This window comes from Eleutherodactylus coqui, chromosome 5, assembly GCF_035609145.1.
Source record: "Eleutherodactylus coqui strain aEleCoq1 chromosome 5, aEleCoq1.hap1, whole genome shotgun sequence".
Lineage (NCBI taxonomy): Eukaryota > Metazoa > Chordata > Amphibia > Anura > Eleutherodactylidae > Eleutherodactylus > Eleutherodactylus coqui.
The window spans coordinates 66,611,587-66,624,915 of record NC_089841.1 but is presented as its reverse complement, the minus strand read 5'-3'; the positions used below and the strand labels follow the sequence as shown (position 1 = coordinate 66,624,915).

At 41.5% G+C, this 13,329-nt stretch overlaps 1 protein-coding gene across 1 annotated transcript in view; it reads left to right on the top strand.

The window, feature by feature from the left end:
- KIAA1328 (KIAA1328 ortholog) overlaps positions 1-13,329 on the top strand; it is a 134,787-nt gene that overhangs the window by 82,901 nt on the left and 38,557 nt on the right. The window contains exon 9 of the mRNA XM_066602634.1: positions 5,738-5,889. Within this exon, the coding sequence (XP_066458731.1) occupies positions 5,738-5,889 (152 nt within the window). The remainder of the gene's footprint in view (positions 1-5,737; positions 5,890-13,329) is intronic.

Here is a 13,329-nt window from a genome sequence, read left to right as displayed (position 1 = left end):
TACGTTTCACCGTGGATCCTTATAAGGATGTGCAACCATGTGCCATAATATGACATAAACATTGCAGAATTGCAACCCGGCCTTACAGGTGCATAGAATATTTACCCCTAGAAGTGCCAATGTACAATATGTCCCAACATCACTAGATTTAAAGTCCTCACCGCCTTGAGCCCCCCTCTGACCAGACCTTGTGACCCTGTGGATATGAGAAGAGAAAGGCTTCCAGATTTCCTTCCGGTCGTACATGTTCTGTTTGCAGCTGATGTCCGCTATAGAAATGAGAGCTATTCCCCTGTGATGTATTGCTGTCACGCATCAAGCTGGAAGACTTGTATAAAGGCGAGACATTACAGCCATGCAATGTAATAAGGTAGACTCAGCGGGGTGCAAGATTGTACACAGAAGGTATTGTATAAATAGCAGACATTAAGGCCCGAAATGTCATTCAATAAATCACAGACTTAAAGAGCTATTTGCACTTCTAGGGAGGTGAGTTTTACATCCATTCCAGCTGTAGGGAAAGTGGAGAATCTGCTACTGAACTGTTTAAAACTTGAAGATTTACATTCCATGTCTTTAAAGGGCACCTCCTCTTAAAATAAGGTAAAATACAAGAAAATAGAAGTATTGTGATCTTGTCCTCTTCTGGATGAAGAGCGGTATGGCTACCATTATAGCCTGCATTGGAGTTGTCATTTAAAGGGACGCTCCAGCAAAAACACATTTTTCCATCCCTGTTCCCCTCACCTGATTGCCTATCGCACTATGGAGGTCTCATCTATGCAGTCACTTCCATGATGCATCAGCACAGCATTAGCTAGAGGCAGTATCGTTTCTGCCTGCAGGGGGAACAGTTAAATTATCATTACCTTCTATATACACCTAAATAAGCTACAATCAGGAGGATGAGCCGTCAGTAACTGTGACAGCAGTGCCTGTGTCTCCCTATAGACAGTGTCTGTGGTCGGGTGCATGTAACAGCATCACACAGACTGACTAGTTTCAGACAGCATACCCCTAAGTAGATCTGAGCTGGTCAGAATTGAAATCACATGGGCTGGGAGTTTCAGATCGAGATTACCTAACCAAGGCAATCATTTTTTACTTTTATATTGGGGAATAGCTGCATGAGTATGGATGTCTTTGGAGGCGTCCTTTTTTTTATTTAAATGCATCTATTTTTTGTTTAAAATATTTGCAATAGTTTTTTAAACTTTTGCATAGTTTGACTTCTGCGCTTCTGTATACACAGTATATAACAAGCTGCAGCAAGCTGTTCACTAGCTGGTCTGGCAGTGAGCTCCCCTGACGCCTGTCTACTGCCCCTCTTTCCTGAACAAACTTTTAAGCTGATTTATAACCAAAACAAAGATTACTAAACCCAGAATTCTGCACCGAAAGACCGCAAGATGTAGCGTGTAGGGTTCTACAAAACTCACAAATTCACATGTGATGGAAATATCCAGGAAGAACCGCTGGAAGGGCTTTTACCCACTAGCGTTTTGTTGTTTTGTTTTTTTTGCTGCAAATTCGCTGTTTTTTTTTCTCCAGATGTCAATGGGACTTTCTAATGTTAAATTCGCAAAGCAAAAAAAACGCAAGTTGCCGTTTTTTGCTTTTCTTTTTGGTGCGTTGCGAATTTAACATTAGAAAGTCCCATTGACATCTGGGGGGAAAAACGCAGCGGAAAAAAAAATCTAGTGAGGGTAAAAGCCCTAAAACTGGAATCTACGGAAATCTGGATTTTTGTAGGATTTCGCTGCTATGGAAAGGGTTAAATCCGCATGTAAGTTGTGTAACTTTTGCTGCGTATTTGCGCCAAAGTCAGCAGCAGAAAATTTCTGCAATGTTTTCACAAAGAGGCAGATGCGTTAGAACTAGCATCCATACCCTGGTCTTAGTGTACCGCCCGATGTACGATGAGGTGCCGGCGCTTCTCAATCCATTTGGTGCATTTTTGTCTGTGCAACAAAACTGAACTCTGCACTAGTTATGCACTGGAATAGACTTCTGGTATAACCTAAACCAGCTTGTAGTATACATTATAGTAAATCTGTCAGGCCACAGCTCCCACCCACTTAGAAAAGTGGCACACATCAAAACAAAATTAAACCATTGCAAACTTTTTAGTTCTAAAGGCTTACAACAAAACCACTGGTTTTGCTTTGATAAATGCCGCCCATTGTCTTTCACTCCTTGCATCTCAAATTAAAGGGCCACTCCAGCAAAAACACATTTTTCCATTCCTTTCCCCCTCACCTGGTTACCTGTCACCCTCTGGAGGTCTCCTCTCTCTGTATTGCAATCACTTCCATGCACTGCAGCCTCCTGTCTGATGCTTACCAGGCACCATCTTGAGAGTGAGCTTGTTTTTTTTTTTTTTTTTCAGTTTCACATCTATCCCATGATGCATTGGCACAGCTATAGCAGTGGCTATACCATTTCTTCCTGCTGGGAGATAGCTTAACTATTACGTGTTATATTCTCCTAAATATGCTACAGCCCATAAGTATGCAGTCAGGAGGATGAGCTGTGATCTCCTCTGTTATTACTGTGTGACAGGAGCTCTGTGATCATTATCAGTAACTGTGATAGCAGTGCCTCTGTCCCTCTGCGGGTAGGTCCTATAGTAGGTGCATGTAATTCATAACGTCAAACTGACTGAATTTGAGGACAAATTAAGCTAAGGAAATCTGAGCCGGTCAGAATTGAGACCACATGACCATCTGAGGAAAGTGTCAGAGTTTCAGACAAAGAAATGACTAACCAAGGTAACAATAGTTCTCCCGGGAAGACAGCTACATAATGTATTAATTCAAGGGGACTTTTTTCATTGATTGGCAAGAGTCTGCCGCTCGGAATCCTCACTAATCAACTATGAATGACGGACCCTGAGAATGGGTCTTCAATAGTATCGGAGAACCCCTTTTAACCCAGACTTATTAAAATCCAGGTAAAGAATCAGTAATCGCACCCCTCCAATGGTGTCGTTATCCTCTTCAGGGCACCTTCACCTTTCCAAATGCTCAGTCAGTCAAGTACTACATACATCTGCAGTGTGATTTATGTCGGCACACCTTAAAGTAAACCTTGTGACATTACATGAAGAATTTGGTGTCATTTAGGTAAATTCCCGGCAGCAGAATACATTACCCTGCTTCGCCCGTTCATACATCTTCTCAGGATAAGACTTTTTTTGCGGTCATATTTTTTTTTTCCAATGTGATGTATGTTTCAAGTGATGCCATAAAACACGTCGGCCTGGTAATGTGTGATGCATCGGCAGCCTCGCCTTTACTCTCCGTGATGCCTTATATTACACCATCCAAAACATGACCTTTCTTCTCAAAATGTAGCTAGAACAGACAACAACGACAAAGAGAGCCCGTCACTCTGGATAAGATGTGGACTGGGCGGGTCCTCCAGGCAACCTAAACTGTGTGTAATGTTTTATCTCCCCTGTGGAGGCACTGCAGGAAAACTGAATAGTTGTAATGCATGGAATCACCCGGCAACAACTGATCTCTGGGCGTTTATGTAGCAGGACAAACCAGCTTATTGTTGGGGACCCTTCTAAATATATAGGGTTTGTAGCTTTTTATACACTTGGCTCTTCTCATCTCTGCTGCTTGTACCCAGACTTCCCGCGATCAGAGATCGATTCATCACATTTTTGAGTCGCCCATAAAAGCAGAATCTAATGTCAGACAGGTTTCTTTGCTTACACTTTGAAAATTAATTTTAGTTGTCTCTAAATGGACGTTTGCTTTTATCGCCTGCAAGAAGCGGTGGCGGCTCCGTAAAGTGCGCTTCCTAATGCTTAGATGCCTTGCCTAAGCCTAAAGAGGAGTAAATAAGACCCCATTAGAAGTCCTCAGATTGCGAACAGCATTGGTCCCAGTAGCCCTTTGTAATGTCCATTAAAGCCTTTCCCGAGGATCCGCATCTCATTTTCCAGAGCCATTTAGTCAAACGTGCGATTATTTAGAAAGTTAATTCATGCATGCCGAAATGTAGCTTAAGTAATGCGAGGGGCGGAAGGTAAAGCTCTACGGAGACCGCAGTCCTTTTTGTTATTTAATGATCAGCCATAATTAACTTGCAAATTTGAAATAATTAGAACAAATTAAAGGTATTTAACTTCCCCATCCCTGAAGAAAAATTCAGATTGCACCAAACTCGGCTCTAAATTATTCACAACGTGGAGGTGTTTGCTGCAATGTTCTGCTGCTTTATGGAGGCTCTGAAAAATAGCAGCAATCTGCCGCCATCATCCTCATCAGATCTGTTCTCCTCCGCTAACTAATGAATTCAGGGCTGAGTCTAGAGTGCTGCAGTGTATACTGCCACAACATGTACAGAGGGTCCTAGACGTGTAGCTGAAGCGCTATACTGGTAGATGTGAGGGGGAGACTGGGGATATGGGGGGATTTTATACTGATACTAGTAGAGACGGGGATATGGAATATATAATATGAGAGAGACGGGTGGTCGTGTGTGTGTATGTATATATATCTACCACCTGTGTGTTTCATATTTCCCCTCCATCTCTATATACCTTCATCTCTCATATTCTATATCTATATATCCCATATTACACTCTCTCTCTATTAATTATAGAGCAAGATATATATATTTGGAAGAGATGGGGGATATAGAATAATATGAGAGATAAAGATGATGTATAAAGAGAGATGGAGGGGATATATGAGGAAGATTGGGGGGATAGAGAGACTGCAGGGCTATGGGGGATATTGATGAGAAAGATGAGGGAATATGGGGATGTATATGAGAGGGAGAGATGGGGTGTTATGTGGCGATATAAGAGAGGAAGATGGGAGGATAGAGTAACTGAGGGGATATATATGAGAGAGAGATGGATGCATGGGGGGTAGGTAAATATGAGAACAGATAGATGGTAGTGAGAGATGAGATTGTATGATAGTGAGGGAACGCTGGGTGACAATAAATGGCTGCCGCTATGGTTCCCTGGTGCTGTCGCGCAGCTCTGTGTGTTGGGAAAATGTCTTAAGAAACTTGGATGGTGTTCAATGCTGAGGATGAAGGGTCATCCTTCCTGGAGATCCGCCGGCTGTTCCTGGGACCTAAATAGCTGTCCTGTTCTCCATGGGAACATCCTGCATATTGTTGTGTAACCCTTGCCTTTCAGTCCCCCCACAATTCTATACACCGTGGCTCTCCTCAGCCTATGTGAGCACTATAGCCATGTTCAGAGTAGGCAGGGTAATGTACCACACAGCATGGACAGTGACTTGGACGTCTTTCCTGGTCATTGTAAGGTCATGGTCTTTAATCAAGTGATTGTTGGTTGGTATCAAGGACCTGTAAAGGCATTTATGAACACGCATGCATGGAGTACTTGGGTATTGACAAGCCATTCCTAGAGGGCACTGTCCTGCCTACCTCTCCACTACCACTAACTACTTGCTCATGCATGTCTGTGCCACTATATAAATAAGGAGGTCCACGTCATGATCTCGTAACTGTGTAATGTGGGCTTCCTTTGCAAGTTGAGGATATAACGCAAGCAATTACATGCCAGTATTGCAAGTGGATTAATATCAAGATTGTCCGCTTTGACTTACGTCAACTAGGATCTTGTCTTTTGTTCCAGGGCCTGGCAGTGCCAGCTCATGTATGTTTTGTATCATTGCTTCTTGTCTGTTTCATATGTGATTGAGTTCTTCCCAGTTGAATGATTTCTTATGCCTTGCAGCCCAGTGATCCCAACCCCTCCATCCAGTAAGAGCAGGAGGAAACAACAAAGTCCCAACAAAGCTGTGCCAGAAGGAAGGACTTCCAGAGTAGCAGTAGAGGGTCAGGAAGGCGATGGGTCATATGTGCTGCCACAGTGCACGGTCAGCAAAGGTAAGAGGGGCCACCGGATGGTAAGAACAATAGGAGAGATGCTCTATAGGTCTGCTGCATCTAATTGGACTTCACCTCTCGCCTCTTAGAGGCCCTTAGGTAAATGAAGGCACTGACCCTATGGGTTGGCCTCAGCATCTATTCCATGTTTTTTTTCACCAGATCTCTCCTAAAGTATTATACGAGGGCCTGCTGATAAGTCTTTGGCTTTACCTAGAAAGAAACAAGATAGGAAGATGAAACGTTCCATTTATTCCACATACTCTCCACTGATGCCAACACACTTCTTACATCGGTATTCCAAGTTCTGTAAGCCTTGCAAAACTAAGGATTTCAGTTGTGCCTCAAACCGGTCATCCATAGCAGCCATGGCATCAGAAATGGTGTGAAATTTGGTACCCTTGAGGTGTTTGGAAACAGATGATAGTCCGAGGGAGCTAGATCTGGTGAATAAGGTGGATGGTCAACCAACTGGAAGCCTAGCTCCACCAGTTTTGTGGTCGTTTGTGCAGTGTGACCGGAGGCGTTGTCTTGCAGGAACGAGATTCCTTTGGACAGCTTGCTGGGCCTTTTGGTCTTCAGAGCTGCCTTCAATTGGTCCAAAAGTTCAATTTAATACCTTGCATTGATGGTGGAACCATTTTGAAGGTAGTCCACTGGCAGTACGCCCTCCTTATCCCAGAACATAGACGCCATCACCTTAGTGGCTGATTTTTGCACCCCGAACTTCTTTGGGCGAGGAGAACCCCTGTGCCTCCACTCTTTTGACTGCTCCTTAGTTTCAGGGTCATACAAATAAATCCATGTCTCATCCATAGTGACCAGTCGATCCAGGAAGTTATCAGTCTGGAAACGCTGACAAATGGATCAGGAGGTTTTCACTCGCATGCTTTTCTGATCTGTTGTCAAACATTTGGGGACCCACTTTGCAGATCGCTTCTTCATGTTCAAATGTTCATGGATAATGACACAAACACGTTCACGAGAAATCCCCATGATGTCTGCTATTCCTTTAGCTGATATTGGCCGATTCTCCAGTATGAGGTTGTGCACATCATCAACCATCTCCGAAACAACAACCTCTCTCGGTCGTCCAGGACGTTCCTCATCATTGGTGCTGAAGTGGCCCGTTTTAAATTTGGCAACCCAGTTCTTATCTGTAGAATATGAAGGACATTGATCCCCCAATGTCTGCCACATATCACCATGAATATCCTTTGGGGACTTTCCTTGCACAAACAAGAATATTATCACTCCTCTGCTCTCATTTGCTGTGAATATCGCCTTAGACTCCTCCATTTTGTTTTCCTGCATGTCTAGATCACTCTTGCCATAAGCTACAAACACAAAATTTTGAAAATCTATATTAGACACATAAGGCTTCCATGTGATGTAACATTCGTTACCATAGAAACAAAAAAAGAACACAAAGCCAAAGACTTATCAGCAGCCCCTCGTACAATTATTTTTAATCCTACCTCAGTGAGACTCCTGGATCCATTCTATATGGATTATTGGGCCATCATAGAAAAAAAGTAGAAGGGCGGTCTGGGACTTAAGGGCTGCTTCACCTTTTTGCTTTGCCACAATGGGACAATATTAGACTCGGCAGAGACAAACCCCCTCCCACCCCCCCCCAACTGGTAACACCCAGTTCTCAGTTTTATTCAGAAATTATCAGGAGGAATAACAGAGAAACTGCATAACACCCAGAGAAAATATCCAGCGCGGCACTCGCCTCTCCCGCGGCTCCGGCTCTGTGATGTGCTGGCCGGCGCATGGGCAGAGTGGAGCCAGTGGCTGGGGAGTAACATTTCTGCGTGGGGCTCTGCAAGCCCCGCAGAGAAATAGAGCATGCAGCGATTTGTTTTTCGCGTGCAATTTCACGCGGACAAATCACGGCCGTCTGCATAGGATTGCGTTTTCTAACGCAATCCTATGGCAGCTTCCAGGGGCGGAAATTCCGCGGGAAATCCCGCCGCGGAATTTCCGCCCGTGTGCATGGGGCCTAAATCAGACATGTTAGGAGAGGGGACTAGTTTAGTTTAACCCCCTAATAGTCACATTAAATTTTGAAAAACCCTCTAGAAAATTACACTTTTTTGTTGGAGATCTTGAATTTGTCTCATGTAAATATATTTGGCGCAGAACTTAGTCACCTTTGGTGCATTTTTAAGCCCTTAGTGATATAACTAATTTTAGGTATAAGAACCAGTAAATAGTTTGCCACCTTTTTTGATCCATCAGTCGTAACTTTTTGATTTTTTTTTTCCCTCAATGAAGTTGTAAGACACCTTGTATTTTGGGGGACGAGTTCTATTTAAAAAAAGAAAAATCACAGAAGATGGCCGTATACTTACCTAACATAAGAGGATTGGTAGAAGCACCACATCCCTCAACATGCAGACAGCCACACTGCTGAATTAGGGAGCATTGCACAGGTGGGGGTTTGCTTAGCGCTACGCTTGCACACAGATATAGCATACAAAGGGTGTCAGGCCACACGGTATATGTAATGCACAATGGAGGCTCACAACCTACTAATGACGCTATATTTCCATCCAGCAGGCTACCTTGCACCTCATAGGTGAACCACACTGGCACCCTGGGCTCCGGCAGTGTTCAAAGCCACACTTCATATTACTAATAAATAACGATAAATGAGGTATTGGTTAATATTTTGGCCAAAATACACAAGCTCACAAGCCTGCGTCAAGGGTCTTCATCCTCTTGTGAGTCCCTACATTAATATCTATTTAAAAATCACTGAAAAAGTAATATGCAAGAAAAAAAATCACAAAAATGGCCATATACTTACAATACAGGAAGGCAGGTAGAAGCACCACATCCCTCAACCCGCAGACAGCCAAACTGCTAAATAGAGGATCAGTGCACAGGTGCAAGGTACTGATGAACAACCACTCTTACAAATTTTTGGATCGGTTTACCTCCCAAAAAATGCAATAAAAGCAATTTTTGCCTTTTTTTCTGGTTTTTACATCGCGGAGGTCCAATGACGTCACAGAGGGAGCATGCACTCAATCTGTGAACCCTTTACATGCTGCAAGCTACATACATTGCAGCATGTAGGGGGTTAACAGTGGGGATCACTGTTATGTATCCCCGCTGTTACAGCACTATCTGTCATGGGATGATGCGGGCTCAGCTTCTGATCCAGCGCCATCCACATGACGTACGTTTACGTCCTGATGCGTTCAGTACCACCCTGCCAGGATGTAAATCTATGTCATATAGCATTAAGGGGGTTGAAGAGGTATTCCAGGTTATTCTAAAACAGTACAACAGGGAGGCAATGGTTAAAAATACCAAACCAGCCATATCCACCGCCGTGTGCCTGCAGGTCCAGCTCCGGCGCTCTCGTCCTTCCCATCAGGTTGCGTTGACTTAGGCTGCAGTTATAGCGCACCGTATAACACGTGACGGCTGCGGCTTATCACCGACCTCCGCGGTATAGGGCTGAAGATCACCAAAGTAAGCCAAGCCAGGCGGGGAGGGCGAGAGGGATAGCGGTGGACAGAACGGGGACTATAGCTGGCTTATACTTAACCATTGCCTGTCTGCTGTACAATTCTCTTCCAACTCCAAGACCTTCCTTTTAATGTCCTTTTTATCTCACCCCAAGACTTAAGTTCTTACTTTTTTCTTTCTCCTCTCTTTTGTGCACCTTTTGTTGCCGCCACCTAACAAATAAACACAATACAAACAAAAAAGTAAAGAAATTGCAAAGATTTGATCTGGAAGTAAAGAAATAACCCGTGACGCCCCAGCCAGGTCGTCCTTGCATTAAGAGAAGTTTTTTTCCTTTTGGCTCCAAATAGCGTGGTCAGGTTGAGCCCAGGCGGCAGGCGAGGTTAATCCCTTTCACTGCACAGCAACAAAGGCTCGGAGTCTGCAGACGACTCGTGTCCAGCAAAAATCAATTTCTAATTTGAAGCAAAATCAGTTTTGACTAACAGGGGTTCAGGCCCTATTACTGGGCTGTATAGTCCGCTGACATTTCAGCGCTTTGTGTCATGCTCATCGGATTCGCACAGTCATTTTCCAGCTCTTCAGTCTGGGATGAGGCAGCGCCAATCAATGCTTTTTGGAAGATTGCGCTTTCTGCCAGTAAACTTTCTAAAAACTGCATTTATATGAAGTCTCTTTCCCCGGAGCAGAATATAATGTATTAATGAGAATCTTTAGCAGCTCGACGAAGGGAGCATTACACCACAATGTAAACCAGCCGGGGTAGAGGTGTGCCTCTAAGGACAGTGGCAATGTCAGAGTGACCTCTTTAAAGGGACAGTATATCAGTGGAGCTTATGCAATCTTATTCCCTCCGTTATGAAAAAGTTTTGGCCGAGCATTCGCTTACCTTAGTAGTGGTGAGTTCAGTTTATTTGCTCCCTGTTATCAGCCATTTCACTTCTCTCTTCTGAAAGATGAGTGACAAGAAGTTCAGAAAGCTCCCTGCTACTATGTGACTACCTTAAATCAAACACCTAGATCTTAAGCTCTTTACTGCTGGAGATAAGTGATATATGTCAGAGGGTCTTCCTATAAACTTGCTGCAGCCTTACAAAGCTTTTGACAAACGGGCAGTATTATAGTAGTTATATTCTTGTACATAGGGACAGTATTATAGTAGTCCTATTCTTGTACAGAGGGGCAGTATTACAGTAGTTATATTCTTGTACATAGGGGGCAGTATTACAGTAGTTATATTCTTGTACATAGGGGGGCAGTATTCTAGTAATTATATTCTTGTACATAGGGGACAGTATTATAGTAGTTATATTCTTGTACATAGGGGCAGTATTATAGTAGTTATATTCTTATACATAAGGGGGCAGTATTATAGTAGTTATATTCTTGTACATAGGAGCAGTATTATAGTAGTTATATTCTTGTACATAGGGGGCAGTATTATAGTAGTTATATTCCTGTAGACAGGGGGCAGTATTATAGTAGTTATATTCTTGTACATAGGAGGTAGTATTATAGTAGTTATATTCTTGTACATAGGAGGTAGTATTATAGTAGTTATATTCTTGTACATAGGAGGCAGTATTATAGTAGTTATATTCTTGTACATAGGGAGCAGTATTATAGTAGTTATATGCTTGTACATAGGGGGCAGTATTATAGTAGTTATATTCTTGTACATAGGGACAGTATTATAGTAGTCCTATTCTTGTACAGAGGGGCAGTATTATAGTAATTATATTCTTGTACATAGGGGGCAGTATTCTAGTAATTATATTCTTGTACATAGGAGGCAGTATTATAGTAGTTATATTCTTGTACATAGGGGCAGTATTATAGTAGTTATATTCTTGTACATAGGGGACAGTATTATAGTAGTTATATTCTTGTACATAGGGGCAGTATTATAGTAGTTATATTCTTATACATAAGGGGGCAGTATTATAGTAGTTATATTCTTGTACATAGGAGGCAGTATTATAGTAGTTATATTCCTGTAGACAGGGGGCAGTATTATAGTAGTTATATTCTTGTACATAGGAGGTAGTATTATAGTAGTTATATTCTTGTACATAGGAGGTAGTATTATAGTAGTTATATTCTTGTACATAGGAGACAGTATTATAGTAGTTATATTCTTGTACATAGGGAGCAGTATTATAGTAGTTATATGCTTGTACATAGGGGGCAGTATTATAGTAGTTATATTCTTGTACATAGGGGGCAGTATTATAGTAGTTATATTCTTGTACATAGGGGGCAGTATTATAGTAGTTATATTCTTGTACATAGGGAGCAGTATTATAGTAGTTATATTCTTGTACATAGCGGGCAGTATTATAGTAGTTATATTCTTGTACATCGGGGGCAGTATTATAGTAGTTATATTCTTGTACATAGGAGGCAGTATTATAGTAGTTATATTCTTGTACATAGGAGGCAGTATTATAGTAGTTATATTCTTGTACATCGGGGGCAGTATTATAGTAGTTATATTCTTGTACATCGGGGGCAGTATTATAGTAGTTATATTCTTGTACATAGGGGGCAGTATTATAGTAGTTATATTCTTGTACATAGGGGGCAGTATTATAGTAGTTATATTCTTGTACATCGGGGGCAGTATTATAGTAGTTATATTCTTGTACATCGGGGGCAGTATTATAGTAGTTATATTCTTGTACATAGGAGGCAGTATTATAGTAGTTATATTCTTGTACATAGGAGGCATTATTATAGTAGTTATATTCTTGTACATAGGAGGCAGTATTATAGTAGTTATATTCTTGTACATCGGGGGCAGTATTATAGTAGTTATATTCTTGTACATCGGGGGCAGTATTATAGTAGTTATATTCTTGTACATAGGGGGCAGTATTATAGTAGTTATATTCTTGTACATAGGGAGCAGTATTATAGTAGTTATATTCTTGTACATAGGGGGTAGTATTATAGTAGTTATATTCTTGTACATAGGGGGCAATATTATAGTAGTTATATTCTTGTACATAGGGGGCAATATTATAGTAGTTGTATTCTTGTACATCGGGGGCAGTATTATAGTAGTTGTATTGTACATCGGGGGCAGTATTATAGTAGTTGTATTCTTGTACATCGGGGGCAGTATTATAGTAGTTGTATTGTACATCGGGGGCAGTATTATAGTAGTTGTATTCTTGTACATCGGGGGCAGTATTATAGTAGTTGTATTGTACATCGGGGGCAGTATTATAGTAGTTATATGCTTGTACATAGGGGGCAGTATTATAATAGTTATATTCTTGTACATAGGAGGCAGTATTATAGTAGTTATATTCTTGTACATAGGAGGCAGTATTATAGTAGTTATATTCTTGTACATAGGAGGCAGTATTATAGTAGTTATATTCTTGTACATAGGGGGCAGTATTATAGTAGTTATATTCTTGTACATAGGGGGCAGTATTATAGTAGTTATATTCTTGTACATAGGGGGCAGTATTATAGTAGTTATATTCTTGTACATAGGGAGCAGTATTATAGTAGTTATATTCTTGTACATAGCGGGCAGTATTATAGTAGTTATATTCTTGTACATCGGGGGCAGTATTATAGTAGTTATATTCTTGTACATAGGAGGCAGTATTATAGTAGTTATATTCTTGTACATAGGAGGCAGTATTATAGTAGTTATATTCTTGTACATAGGGGGCAGTATTATAGTAGTTATATTCTTGTACATCGGGGGCAGTATTATAGTAGTTATATTCTTGTACATCGGGGGCAGTATTATAGTAGTTATATTCTTGTACATAGGAGGCAGTATTATAGTAGTTATATTCTTGTACATAGGAGGCATTATTATAGTAGTTATATTCTTGTACATAGGAGGCAGTATTATAGTAGTTATATTCTTGTACATCGGGGGCAGTATTATAGTAGTTATATTCTTGTACATAGGAGGCAGTATTA